The 14863-nt window shown below is 42.0% G+C and overlaps 1 protein-coding gene across 1 annotated transcript in view; it reads right to left on the reverse strand.

Moving 5' to 3' along the window:
• The window catches only part of LOC310777826 (kinesin heavy chain-like), a gene marked incomplete at both ends in the record, with an annotated part of 52517 nt that extends 43161 nt beyond the window's left edge, over positions 1–9356 (reverse strand). Inside the window, one exon of the mRNA XM_083638179.1 lies at positions 9231–9356. Within this exon, the coding sequence (XP_083494305.1) occupies positions 9231–9356 (126 nt within the window). The remainder of the gene's footprint in view (positions 1–9230) is intronic.
• Between the last annotated feature and the right edge of the window lie 5507 nt (positions 9357–14863).

The following is a 14863-nucleotide window of genomic DNA, read 5'->3' on the forward strand; positions in this document are numbered from 1 at the left end:
ACCCCACAGCCGCAGCGTGTGTCCCTGAGGCAGCAGACCTCTACAACAAAGGCCCAGCCATCAGTTTGTCACATGTACAATAAGACAAGACTCAACTGGCTGTATGAGAACTATCTGAAGAAAATTGAAGAGCCTCAAAAACACTACAGTGGATCAGGCGTCATTGTTTACACCAATACATCAATGTCATTGAATTGCTACTTACAAGTAAAATATTAATTGTATTATTTCTGCAAATAACTGCTACACTCATTTGAGTCAAAGTGTCTATATTTGGTCAGTTTTGGTTGTGTTGTCTGTTCATTGTGTATTTTTAACAACTGTCTTAAATAAATTCATTCATTCATTCATTTCATTCATATTGTAATTTAGAAAAATAGTGATGCTAAAACACTAATTATGGAAAATCACCTCAATGATGTAATTTGAATTGCGTCTGCATGCAGTGGCGGCCGGCAAGTAGAGGGCGCCAGGGCGCCGCCCACCTACCCAAAGCAGGGGAAAATAAAACGTATATAGCCTATATATATTTTTTTTTATGAACGAGGTGAATATTAGATAGTGAGTATATAATCTGCAATAAATATGTAGATTCATAATGATCTACATGTGTACTGTTTTGGGTCAACTACTTTCTGCCACGGACGCTGTCCGGTAGGGGTGGGAGAAAAAATCGATTCACCTAAGTATCGCGATTTTTAATGTCACGATTTTTTGAATCGATCTTTTATTCCAGAATCGATAATCGCAAAAAAAAAAAAAAAAAAAAAAAAATTGGGTGCCCGCAGTCAGGCCACTCACTGAACAGCAGGCCAGGCGCCGCCTACTGGTTTACTAGTGGTTTTATTACTTTATTAGTTAGTCTGAAGTAATAATTACACTTCAGGGTTAAAGTGGGTGCATCTCATTGTAAAATTGGACTTGGCCCAAATTGGGCTTCAAACGGCCCAAATCTGGCTTCAAACGGCCCAAATTGGGCTTCAAACGGCCCAAATTTCACGTGCGTCGGCTAGGGCTGGGTCAGTTTGAAAATTTTAAAACCGGTTCGATATTGCCGTCTAAACCGGATCGAACCGGTATACCGATTTTTTTTGTAATTAAAAAAAAAAAAAAAAAAAAAAAATTTTTTAAAGCAGGGCTCCCGAGTGTGGCCCATAACTGTCTGTAGTGCAACTTCAGTCCACCTGATAGCGATAATACACCTCTAAGCTGGTATTGTCAACCAGCAATGATACTGAATAAAAAGAAGCAGGACACCTGTGTAACAAACACACCCTGTATTTATTTCTCATAACTATTCAGCTCAACTTTTCTTCTAAACATCAAAATAATAAATGAAATAAGACTGCTGCCTATAGTGCAACTTGAGAAAAGGCTAATAAAAACACAAGCAGTGCAATCAGAATGGATTGGCTTACAGCTGAGCTGCCTTATAAACTTCAAAACTCACAAATTCACACAATATAGGGCCTAGGCATGGGTCGGTTTGAACATTTTGAAACCGGTTCGATATTCCCCCAAAAAACGTATCAAAGCGGCTGCAGTTGGTGGCGATAATGCACCTCTAAGCTGGTATGCTGCCAACCAGCACGAACACTGAATACAAATAAGCAGAACCTTTTAACTGTAACAACACACTGTTTTTATTTCTCATAACTATTCAGCTTAACTTTTCTTCAAACATCAACATAATAAACAAAATAAGACTTTTGCCTACTAGTGCAACTTGAGAAGAGGCTAATACGAACAATAGTGCAATCAGAATGGACTGGGGGAAGAAAAAAAAAAAAAAAAAAAAAATTTAAGGTTTTTTCGGTTTGCACGTGATCAAACCGGTTTGGGCTCGTATACCGAACCGAACCGGTAAAACCGGAAATCGACCCATGCCTAGCGTCGGCCCATATCGGCCTGGCCTGCTTGGTATCTAATGCCCGGCCTGAATTATGATCCCAGTCCGCCCCTGTTTTTAACTATATCGCCCAGCCCTACTCATGATATAATATACAGTCTCTAGTGTATGATTCAACTTTTCCCATGTTCTAATCTAGTGTAAAAAAGCAAACAAACTGAAAAAAGAAAAGAAAAAAAGAAACAAAAATCGCAATAAATCGTAATATCGAATCGCAATAATCGTAGAATCGCAATACTTAAGAATCGCAATATATATCGAATCGGCACCCAAGTATCGTGATAGTATCGAATCGGGAGATAAGTGAATCGGCACAGCCCTACTGTCCGGGCACTTCCGGCTTCCACCAATGCTAAGCCAGGATCTGTGTAAATTGCACATGCACTGTTCGCTCTCAAAACAAAGGGATTCGGGGCGCTGGTATCTAGCGATCAGGTGGAGGTGGGGCCAGGTAGAGCGACGGCAATGCATTCTTGACGGACTCTATATTTGCATGCACGAACGCGCTTTCCTCATAGGTAATGTACTGTAACTCATTCACATGCTGTGGGAAGTCCTTCTTCCAAAGTGTTTATGCCATGTGCTTTTCAAGTAAATATGGATGCTAAAGGAAGTTTGATGTAGAGATCAGAGGGCTGCTGTCCAGGTTACTGTGTCTATTTCTCTAATGTGCTCTGTGATTGATATGCCTACTAATCTGTTGCCCATATGATTCAGAAGGTACTAGTAGGCTAACGTCCGTTACTACTTGCTTGATTTAGGGCTGGAGTGGATGATAATTCAATAGCCTATTATTGTTTGTTGTCTTTCAGTAGAATCATCGTGATGATATGAAGTTATTTTAATAGTGACATTTCTGCTGTCTAAATTGATGATGACAAGCAAATGTTACTTAAAAACTGATCAAATGAGGTATGGCAGGAATATTATTTTAAAATGTAAGGTTTGTTTGACATCACCATTCAGTTCAATGAGATGAACACTGATTTTGCATACGTGAAACATATGATATTGATATTGAGAATAATCCTTATGATTATCATATTGATTTCAACCCCATTGTCCAGGCCTATATTTGGTATAGCCCTCCCTGGACAAAAATGCACCAGCCGCTACTGTCTGCATGTAATCTACAAACATGGTGGCTGTGTGTGATTTCCCTGCTTGGGAGTGCTGTCAGCTAGCTAGTCCACCCCCCCCCCCCCCACACACACACACACACACCCACACACACACACACACACACGCACGCACACACACACACACACACACACACACACACACACACACACACACACACACACACACACACACACACACACACACACACACACACACACACTCACTCACTCACTCACTCACACACACACACACACACACACCTCCACTACACCCGATTCATGAAGCACCATAACAAGATAACATAACAAAACCTTATCAAAGCCCATCTGTGAGATTCATGGGCCACATGTTGCTGAACATCTAGAGACAAATTCTAGACACACGTGATCAAAATCAAAGGACACAATAAAATCTTGGGGTTTGAAGTGCATACTGCATATCTCCTATATCATGAAATTAAACAGGTCATGTATTTGACCCTTTGTTTAATTGTGGCCAGCAAATCAATTTTCACACAGCTGAGCTAACGAGGAGGAATGGAGGAAGGCACTTTTGAAGCCAGAAATATTTTGTGTAAACATTTATATGGTCCTATCTTTTTATAAAAGAAATCTCAATGTGTAACTGCCACAAGATTGTCATAGGGTCTTAAATGATGTGCATAATGAGCCTCCTTAGAGATTACTAGTTTGAAAATGGTAATACTGCACTGCAAATCAATAATGTTAATAATAATATCTACCATCAACCAAAGGATCACAAATACAGCAGATACAATGTTTAGATTATCTATTGTAATCCCAATTTAAACACATTTACTGACATGTATAAAATGGAGAGACAGTTGTGTCTGCTTAAGTTTTTTTTTTTTTTAGATAGCTAACATTTCTCTCCCATCCCCAATCTCAGACTATCCTCTGATTCACTCCCTCCATCTGGCCTTGTGTCAATATACTAGCCCTGCAGCCTCCCTGAGCTCAGACAACCAGCAGCCACAGGCCAGCGGGACTAAGCAAAGATGAGGTTATTATGGGCTACAACCCCATTCATTATTCTCCCGCTAATAATAAGCAGAATTCAGTTAAGTGCCAGAAATGATAATAGATGTGCAGACATTAAAAGCACTATGTGGACAGAGACACCCCGTGGGTGCATGGGTAGGCCATGATGTTCAAGAGGGCGGGGGTTGGGTGGGGGTGCTTCATCAATAAACGTGGAGAAATACCATGAAATATTATATTATATTATATTATATTATATTATTATAAAAAACTATTAAGTAACACCTCAAAATGTGCGTTTTCATGGTTATTGAATTCAATTTCCTGTTCCATTTTAAGTTACGGTAAGTACTATTTTGATAACATAGAAGCCAGTGTTGACTAGAGTGGTGTGGGATTTAAAGGAATACACCAACTTCCTGTCATGTTGTTATGAGAACATAGAAACCAAAATCATTCATTGTCACTGGCTACAACACTTTAGCATACAGACACACACTATATTGATGTGTTTGCTAAAGTGTTAGCATGAAGCCTACTATCACTCCATATAATATAGTGTAGCCCAGTGGTTCCCAACCTTTTCCGACTCATACCCCACTAAAAAATCTCAAAAATGTCCGCAGCCCACATCTGACCGTGAACAGTATGGAGGCCAAATAATGCATTGTCACAGCACTTTTTATTTTAACGATAGAAGGAGCTGTCCATCAGCACCACACAGAAATCAGAAACTAAAAGTGAGGGGCTGTCTGAAATAGGCTAAGATTACAAATTGAATAACCTATCATTCAACAATGGATAAATGCATTTCTCATACATATAGTATAATAATAATGATAATAATAATAACATTGTAAAAAAAAAATATATATATATAAAAATGATAATAATAATAATAATAATAATAATAATAATAATAATAATAATAATAATAATAATAATAATAATGGATGTTGCAGCCTACACGAAAGTGTTAGTGGATTCGACATCACTCAACATAGTGTATGCTACTGTAGTGTAGAGAGTGTTAGCAATAGCATTGAGCTACAAGGTTGACCAACAAGGCAATCTGCCAAAAATGTTGTGTATTCCTTTAAGAAATACATGCAGGTATACATATATGCGCCACACACACACACACACACACACACACACACACACACACACACACACACACACACACACACACACACACACACACACACACACACACACAGGTGGTGCTCCATTTGATACTGTCCTGTATCTAACGCAGCACTCTATGGGTTCTGCTGTGCATCTGTTCTGCAGCACTCCTGCAGAGCAAACAAATAGGCTACACCTGCAGGTTTACAGGGTTTCTCAAGCATCACAAGCACATTTTACGAGTGCGTCACCATCAACCATGATATATTGTGTGCTATAATAACACACAACATGCAAATATTCTCACGTTTATCGTTTCTAGGGCAATTGTCAGCTACTGCATGCAGCTAATTCATGGACATTTCTGGTGTGGTTATACTGTAAGAATGCTGCATTTGTAATTATCATACTCTTGTCTCCCAACGCACTTCAAGTGCTGACTTCATACTACCATTTTCCAAAGCAATATGTGTTCACTCTTTGCAGTATGTGAGGAACAGTCTGGCTTTCTGTAACCTATATGGCCCGGATATGTCATGTAGGATATAATTGCCAGACTAACTGGGAAGTAGGTAGCCTATACGTTATATTGCTATGTATGCAGCTAAGGTACAGCCTCAGTCTGCTTCAACATTACATGCAGTCCATTTCACATTCCCCTCCTCCCTTTTTCCATTAGCAGTGAAGCAGTCTGTCTTAACGTGAGCTAAACGCATTCAGTCAGCCATCCTCTCCTCTCAAGCAGTCCCTGACTTTTCCATTTAAATGGCCTCCTAGACCTAATTGGGGCATCTTTGTGGATTTAGACATGTAAAGTGAGGGCAAACTGAACTGTAATGTTCTCCTTTCAGGTAGAGTGAAACGCCCACTGAGAGTCTCCAGAGTCCACACACACACACATGTGTGTGTGTGTGTGTGTGTGTGCGTGCGTGCGTGCGTGTGTGTGTGTGTGTGTGTGTGTATGGAAAGGGGGGGTTATGGTGTACAAGTCATGCAGACATGACATGACATGACACACAACCCCAAACCACCTTTCATGGGGGTAAAAAGAAGTTCCCTCCTCCCTCTCTCTGCCTCACCTCGGCAAAATACAGAGACCATACTGGACTTCATTAAAAAAATATATATATATTTCAGTGTGACATTTACATAGTCACTACTAGACTAGTGCCATTACCTCTCAGTGTTTGTCTCATATACAAGATAAATAGTTTTTAATTTTTGTAATATTTAATTGTGATGATTCTGATTGTATAATATAGGCTAAAAGTAAAATGTTTAGCAATCCAACCTCATCCTCCTTCATGTTTTTAGCTCCTCCAAAACTGGCTCTGTCAGAGAGAGAATGATATATACAAATATAATATGTTCTCTATCAATAGAAAACTCAACTGATTTATTGGTTTGTGTCCCTTGGATTTTGCAGACTTGTATGTATCTGCATAACATTGGCATCAGGTTGCATTATCAATAGGCTACTTAAATAAGAAGAGCATCACTCTCGACGTATGGATAAACACATTGACAATCACAATGAAAGAAACCAGCCAATGGAACAGAACGTCTTGTAATCAGTTCTACTTTCAAAGATTAATTTGTAAAAGGAAGGACAGGACATAGGACAAGGCTGTTTCAGCAGATAAATAAGCAAAAAAAATTGGTAACAGATCCCCAAACAAAAGGCCTCTATAGAAACTATGGAGTTTGTGGACACGGACACACGCATGCGCACACAGCCGCACACACACGTACACACACACACACGTACACACACACACACACACACACACACACACACACACACACACGTACACACACACACACACACACACACACACACACACACACACACACACACACACACACACACACACACTGAGGCATCAACAGGGCCTCAGTCCTGATGTGTATGAAGTGGGGGAATCTTGTTTATGGTCAACAGAAGAGGAAATCATTATTGTTATTATTCGCCTATTAACTTAAAGCATTAGGTTAATTTTCATTTGAGTTGTTTCTGTTGTCTCTGAAGACGTATGTGCATAGGTAACTAATCTAATATTAAATTCTGATACTCAAGCGCAAATTCGCAAAAGCTGAGACCGCATATGCAAATTTCCTAAATGCGGGATAGCAGGGGCAGCCCGCCCCACACTGAATCTGCCACCCTGCATTTAGAAATCCCCCCCCACACACACTGCCCCCTTTTAGCCAATTCACAACAGAAACACACACACACACACACACACACACACACACACACACACACACACACACACACACACACACACACACGACCTCCATGCCAAATTGGTGAATTGTTTGTGGACTGAGCGACTGACAGAGCTGATGGTCACAGCTACAGTAAAAATATCACAGCAAAAGTCCCCACAGGTATATTACAGTGATATCATATCATGGGAGGACACACCATAATGTAAGTAGCCTACTATAATAGGTTAATAGTCTATAAACTTAGCTAAACTGTAGCAGCCTATAAACACACTGTGAGTCCCTATAGGAATATTACAGGAACAAATGTGTTAGGGGCAGTCGGACCGCCAATGAGACTGTACAACTAATGATGATGCTGAATGGGATTAATCACTGTTTTGAGGAGGAACCACAACATTATTGATCATTTAAACATGAGCTGGAAGTTGGGACCAACAATACATAGGGCACATCTCTTTGTTCTGTCTACCTTATGCTTCCATAATAAAAGAGAAATGTACAACCTAAATATATGGACTATCCACAATTGTCTAATGGGTTCAAGCTTTCACTCCAGGGTCAAGCTAACCTGAATAACAGAACACAACCTCCGGTCATAAGATGCAAAATAAAAACCTCATTGACGAAAGTTACATAGAAGTAATAGATTCCGCAGGGAAAGAGAGATATATATATAGGCCTAGGCCTACAGTAGGCCTATATTGAAAATAAGCACATCACTACAATAGCCACATATACATATACACGTGTCTTTGAGTATTAACCCTAACATACATGTGTTTGACAGGAGTACATGCCTTTGACAAGAGTATTAACCCTAACATACATGTCTTTGACAGGAGTATTACCCTAATATACATGTCTTTGAGTATTAAAGGAACACTCCGCCCATTTTCAACCAGCTTTGTATCGTTAGAACATCAGTAGTATATCAGAAAACTGTAAACGGTTTTGAAGTCTGTCATTTAATTTGACAGTTATTGAGTGTTAAAGTGTGGACCAGTGACATCACTGGTCCACACTAACTCAAATTAATAACTCATTAACTCAAATCAACTCTCAATAACTGTCAAACTATTCATAATTAATCTAGTTTGACAGTTATTGAGAGTTGATTTGAGTTAATGAGTTATTAATTTGAGTTAGTGTGGACCAGTGATGTCACTGGTCCACACGTTAACACTCAATAACTGTCAAATTAAATGACAGACTTCAAAACAGTTTACAGTTTTCTGATATACTACTGATGTTCTAATGATACAACGCTGGTTGAAAATGGGCAGAGTGTTCCTTTAACCCTAACATACATGTCTTTGACAGGAGTATTATTAACCCTAACATAATGTTTTTGATGGTCGGAGGAAACCCGAGCACCCGGAGGAAACATGCAAAGTAGGTGAAAATATATAGCAATAAATATAGTTTATATGTATATACTGGGGCCTATAGTATGAATGAATAAGTATGAATAGAAATATTTGCTACACTAGGCCCATGGTAGCCTATATGAATACATGTATGAATAAACTATGCTAGTGTAGCCTAACAATTATATAAAACAATCTTTTTTGCATAATAATAATTTATTTTTATTTTGTTGCTTGCCAATTATTTTCTTTCTCCGTTTTTCCCTATTCTGTTTTCTTTGTCAAAAATGGACATGTTACACTTTTATTGTGAAGGTAAAACCGCCTAACCTCCGGTCTCGTTGTGGCCGACGGTGGCTAGCATGACGCGACTTCAGGTTGAAAGTCAATGGTTGAGACGGCAAACATATGGCGCCCATTGTGTGATGTGTGGAGCACGTTTGACATGCGGTTTGGGGGTGTTGTACTCACAGTGATCACCACCGTATCGTCGCCCTTGAATTTGGGGATGTATTTGTCTCCTCTGCCGGTCTCCGCGTTATTCAGCGGCCTGAAGCGGCACATCACTTTGATGGCGCAATCGGCAGCATCCACCATGTTAGCAGCACAGTCAAAGAAACCGCTTTCGAAAATAAACTCCTTCTTCTCAGCTTTCCCTGCTTTAAGGTTAGACGAGCTACATTAGAAAAACCACTTGTGTTCACTTGTTGAAAAAGAAAATCAATTCCAAGCGTTTGAAGACACTGTTAGATCGAGGAATAAATGCGAGACAAAAGCAGAAATTGCCGAGGGTAAGTATCTTCCGTGGTGTTAATTTGAGTCAGGTTTTAGCTGCAGTTTGTTTCCCTCTCCCTCACAACACCTTTCCATCCATCAGCAGCAGGCTTCCGAGCACTGATGCTGCGGTCAGTCCTATTTATATAGCTCAGTGGTTCAGCCGCATCCCATCTCCACCCAGGACCGAGCAGCAAAGGACTGTGGGAGCTGTAGTCCAACTATACGTCATTTTGTAGGCGGCTGGGGGGAAACACAAGCCTCTCACCGGCGTTGCCCTCAATGTAAAATAGCACTACCAAACAAATATATAGAAAAATAACAATTAATCTCGTTTATTAAAGGAGAACTTACCCCCAAAACACCACAACATGAAAATATATTACAACGCGGCCGGCCACACAATGCGCAAGATACATGGAAATATTACTTTGACCCATCTTCTGGTGTATCTTGCCCATTCTATGGCCAGACGAGTTGTAATATATTGTCATGTCATGGTGTTTTGAGGTCATTAATAAACAAGATTGATTCTGTTGTTTTTCTACAATTTTTGGGGTAGTACTATTTTACATTGAAGTCAATGGGGAGAGGCTTGTGTTTTCCCCCTAAAAAGGGGGGAGGCCTAATTGCCGATCTGATGTATGAATCAGGGGTGTCAAACTTGTCCAAGGGCCACATGCCACCCAAATGGGGTGTTAAGTGGGCCAGACAATGAAAATCAATAATCAATAATAACCTATAAATGACAAAATCTCAAAATTTTCCAGTTTATCTTCATGTAAAGAATGACAGAACAACCCTACAACACGTAGGGTTATATCAGCTATCAAGCACATTATCAAATCTACTGTCTGTAGCTATAGCCTACTGTGCATTACAATCAGGGGTGTAGTGGCAAGTAAACACAATTTACCTACCCCTTTGAAATGAGACAGATAGTTTACTCACCTATTTTCAGATCAACTGTATCAATCAATGAGGGCAAACAAGGTGGGTAAACTACTCACCTTGGATAGTTTACCCACCTCTGTATTTATCACTACACCCCCGATTACAATTGATGACAACTGTGCAATTCTCTATAGTCAATCAAAGGTAATGAAATTAGCTGACCATTTAGTGATTAACACAGATAACATGAAGGCGACTTCATATTTAACTTGCTCGTGAAACCTGGTAGCTCTTAGCCTTCAGAAGTGCATCACATTGGTTCAAGGTTCAAGGTTCACTTTATTTGTCTCCCATGGGAGAAATTTGTCTTGGAGTAGAAGACTAAAAATGCTGCAGTACAGACATAGACAGTACATTAAAAAACACTGTAAACGGTGACACGTGCAAACACTTATCAAGTTGAGGTAGTTAGTAGTCACAGTCATTCATCACAGTCATTTATACTTATCGCCTTTTAGGCATACCTCTCAGGCCATAGCACCATGCAATAACACAGTGCAGATTCTGCAAAGTACAAAAAAAGAATTCTAATGCAGTCAGTTACAATACTACTAAATACAAATAAATCAGATATATTACAGGCAAGCAAACAAGCGATTGTTCGACTTACTGTACATGTTAGCAAACAAGCAATTGTTAAAACTATACATAGGCAAGCAGGCAGATATTAGAGCATGTGCAATTATCTCAGAGCCCTCTGTCTGACCTCAAGGGGGAGCCCATTGATCAGTTTAACTGATAAAGGAATAAATGAGTGCTTCTGTGCTTGTATCTGTTGTGCTTACACAGTGGGACCCTGTATCTCCTACCAGAGTTCATCAGCACATACTCAGAGTTCAACACTTGGGAGGGGTCAGACAAAATCTTGTTGGCCTGCTGGATTGTTCAAAGATCTCATGAGGGGTGAGGGAGTGGGCGTTCCCATAATCTTCCCTGCCGTTTTGACCAGAATACTATGGATTGAAGGACTTCTCAGTGCAATTTTCACACTTTGCAAAGTCATCCTTTGGGCTGGATTGGACCCTTTGTTAGGCCGGATCTGGCCCCCGGGCCGCATGTTTGATGATAAAAAAAACAACAAAGCAAAAGAAAAATACAAACACTGCCTCTGACACTGCTTCAATCAATACATAGGCTGCAGACTTGCTTAGTTTCAAGCTATCTACCTATTCTGAAAACACAAACAAGAATAACCATGGCAACCTCTCATACACACTTTTCACCGACAAAACCGCTGTCATGAAATTGACAACAAAACGACATGGGGGACTCACCATTTATAGCCTGAGTTAATTGCGTAGACCGTATAAAAATCGACAGTCACCGTGATGTAACCCATGGGTTTGTGGACTCCCATTTTTAAGGGCGGGTTCACACCAGCCTTGTTTAGTCCGGTCTATCGGACCTTTCCCCTTTAGTACGGTCCATAGGGTCGGTGTGAACGCTCCTACACGAACTCTGGTGCGGACTAAAAACCGCGCTCTGGTTCGCCTGTGAGAGGTGGTCTCGGTCCGCTCTCAAGCGAACTCTGGAGCGGCCCATTTCTGGTGTGAACCCCACCCGGACTAGTAGGAGGAAGCACGTGGTTTTTTGTGTTGATTTTTTGTGTTATTTCCTGTTTTGGAAGCTCCAGCTGAAGAAGAAGCTGCTTGCTAGCTGTAGCAGTTAGCTAGCTTATCTCGTCTCGTTACCAGCGACATCACAAACAGACACAAATGGCAGGGTTTGTTTACTTTTGCCCCGACAAATTGTATGGCCAATCCACCTTATTTTTGGCGGCCATGATGCACCATGATGCTTCCTTCTGCTGTCCTCTTCCCCCGTTACGTCTAGCTTGACACAACCATAGACTGTAAAAAGGGACACAACACAGCGCGTCTATGTACCCATCTGTAAACGTTGCAGCTGAGCAGATAAATGCCGACTTGTTCAACGAGCAACAGGTTAGCGGATTGTGATAGAAAACATTATTAGGCTACATTCCCAAAACTAGTGTTATTTTGTAACGAGCAAACTTTTAACGTCGGAGTTCAACAAGGAAATGCGATGCGAGGAGGCACCGGGAGGCACGCGCTGCAGTGCAGATTACCCCTCTAGCCAGGCGCTTCTCGCTCACGGTACGTGCACATCTACAATGGCAAATTCGCTTTTCCGCTGTGTCGCAGCGTTTTGTGGGCGTGCAAACCAGCTTCCAGCTTGGAGCTGTAGCCTGTAGAAACGTTGTACACAGGAGGGTGCGGGGAGGAAATGTGTAGGAAGAGCTGTCATTGGGTAGCTTCAACGAAAGGTCCCGCCCTAGTCCCGCCCCGCGAGCGTGAAGCCGCTCTGAGACAAGCCGCCTCTAGTCTGCGACAGTGAAACGCTGTGGGCGGTTCCAGCGGCAGGGGGCGCGAGGTAAATGGACCAATCAGACACGGAAATAGAGCAAGACAGCCTATCAAGATGCAGCGTCAAAGCGGCTTTTTCACGGCCCGGCCACATCTACGCGTCGTTTGACGCGGGGCTGACGCTGCTGCCCATCCACTTTGTATTGGAACATGCTGCTCGACGCCTCGCAAAGCATGCTGGGAGACCAGACGACGCGTGCAGCATGTTCCAATACAAAGTGGATGGGCAGCAGCGTCAGCCCCGCGTCAAACGACGCGTAGATGTGGCTGGGCCGTCAGCAGGCAAGCCGCCGACGGCCCGGCCACATCTACGCGTCGTTTGACGCGGGGCTGACGCTGCTGCCCATCCACTTTGTATTGGAACATGCTGCTCGACGCCTCGCAAAGCATGCTGGGAGACCAGACGACGCGTGCAGCATGTTCCAATACAAAGTGGATGGGCAGCAGCGTCAGCCCCGCGTCAAACGACGCGTAGATGTGGCTGGGCCGCGAGCGCTTCATGATGTGCACGTACCGTCATACAGTGCAGAGTAGTAGCCAGGCAGCGTCAAGCCAACAAGCGTAAACACACAGCTGCTCACGTTCTAGTCCAGATATTGCTCCCAGAATTATTTTACAGCGGAGCCTCACAAAAATAATGTGGATAATAGAACGAGATTTCTGCCCACGTGACTTTGGTTCGTGTGGGCAGGACTAGTGGATTTTGGCCTTGTGAACGCAAACCGAACCAGCTGAAAAATTAAACAATGTATCATCCTCTTCTCTGGCCCGAACCAAGGACCCGGACTTTCTGGTGTGAACCCGACCAAGCCTCTAGTTTGGCTGCCATCTTGGTTCTTGCACAGCTTGCGTGAGACGTTTCCCACAGAGCCGCAGTGCCACTTGCTATTGGTCCTATCTGAATTTAACATGATGCTGCCAGATGGTTTGTTACACAGAACCATCTGGGACCACATCTTTGGAAACGGTTTTCGAAAAGGGCATGGCGCATTCCAAAAATACTGGCAGGTGATTGAATGAACCACCTTTCTATCACCGTCGTTCTATCAGGCTTGCGTCTCACTGTCGTCATGCCTAAATCCCGCCTCTGGACTCTGATTGGCCTGGCCCACTGCTTGGACAGAGTTAAACCAATTAAATTGCTTTGTGCACACCAGGATGGATTTATAGAGCGATTGTGATCTCATGAATCCAGCTGCCCCGCAAGGTTAATCTGAATTGTCATGACCAGTAGTAGCCTACAGAGGATAACCACAACAACTGTGCACTTTTTGATAAAAGCATGACATTTCTAACATAGTTAGGGCATACCATAAGCCATAAGGTTTATTATCAGATGTGGAGGGAAGTCAGATTTGACCTGTGAGGACCGTGAGAGGTCAAATCCAAGATATCCACTGGGTCTAATGTTCAAAAAGCATTTGAATTTGGAACCAAGCACTAAACGTTTTGTTTCCCCAACTGCCAGGTGCACAAAAAGCGGCTACATGGGGAGCTATTCGGTGTGCTATATACATTATTAAGCTTTAGAACACGGCTCTCTTGAATACTCGATTCTGATTGGTCAATCAACAAGATTCACCGGTCATTATTTCTCGACAACCGACCACTGCTCTGCTGCTGGTTATACTGATTAATCCAGCTGTGTCAACACTCACGACAATGATTAGGCACACCTGGATTAATCAGTTGATAAGAGCCTTTTGTCAGCAGACAGAAGCTGTGTTTCCATTACAGTTTTTCGCAAAAGAATTGCGATATTTCTACAACTTCGACAATGTACAATTGCGACTTGTAGGCGTTTCCATTGAAGTTGCGTTTGAGTGATTCCCGTTGCAGCAGCTGCCACAGTGATTACGCACGGGGATCTGCCCCATATCCCGTCCCCTGCATGCTCAAATCCAACCAATGGTCAATGCAAATCCCAACATGAAGTTACAATGCATATAAACGAGCCTGATTATCAATTCAAAAGAAAATGAGTCGCAA

The sequence above is a fragment of the Poromitra crassiceps genome (assembly GCF_964638095.1).
Source record: "Poromitra crassiceps genome assembly, chromosome: 6".
Lineage (NCBI taxonomy): Eukaryota > Metazoa > Chordata > Actinopteri > Beryciformes > Melamphaidae > Poromitra > Poromitra crassiceps.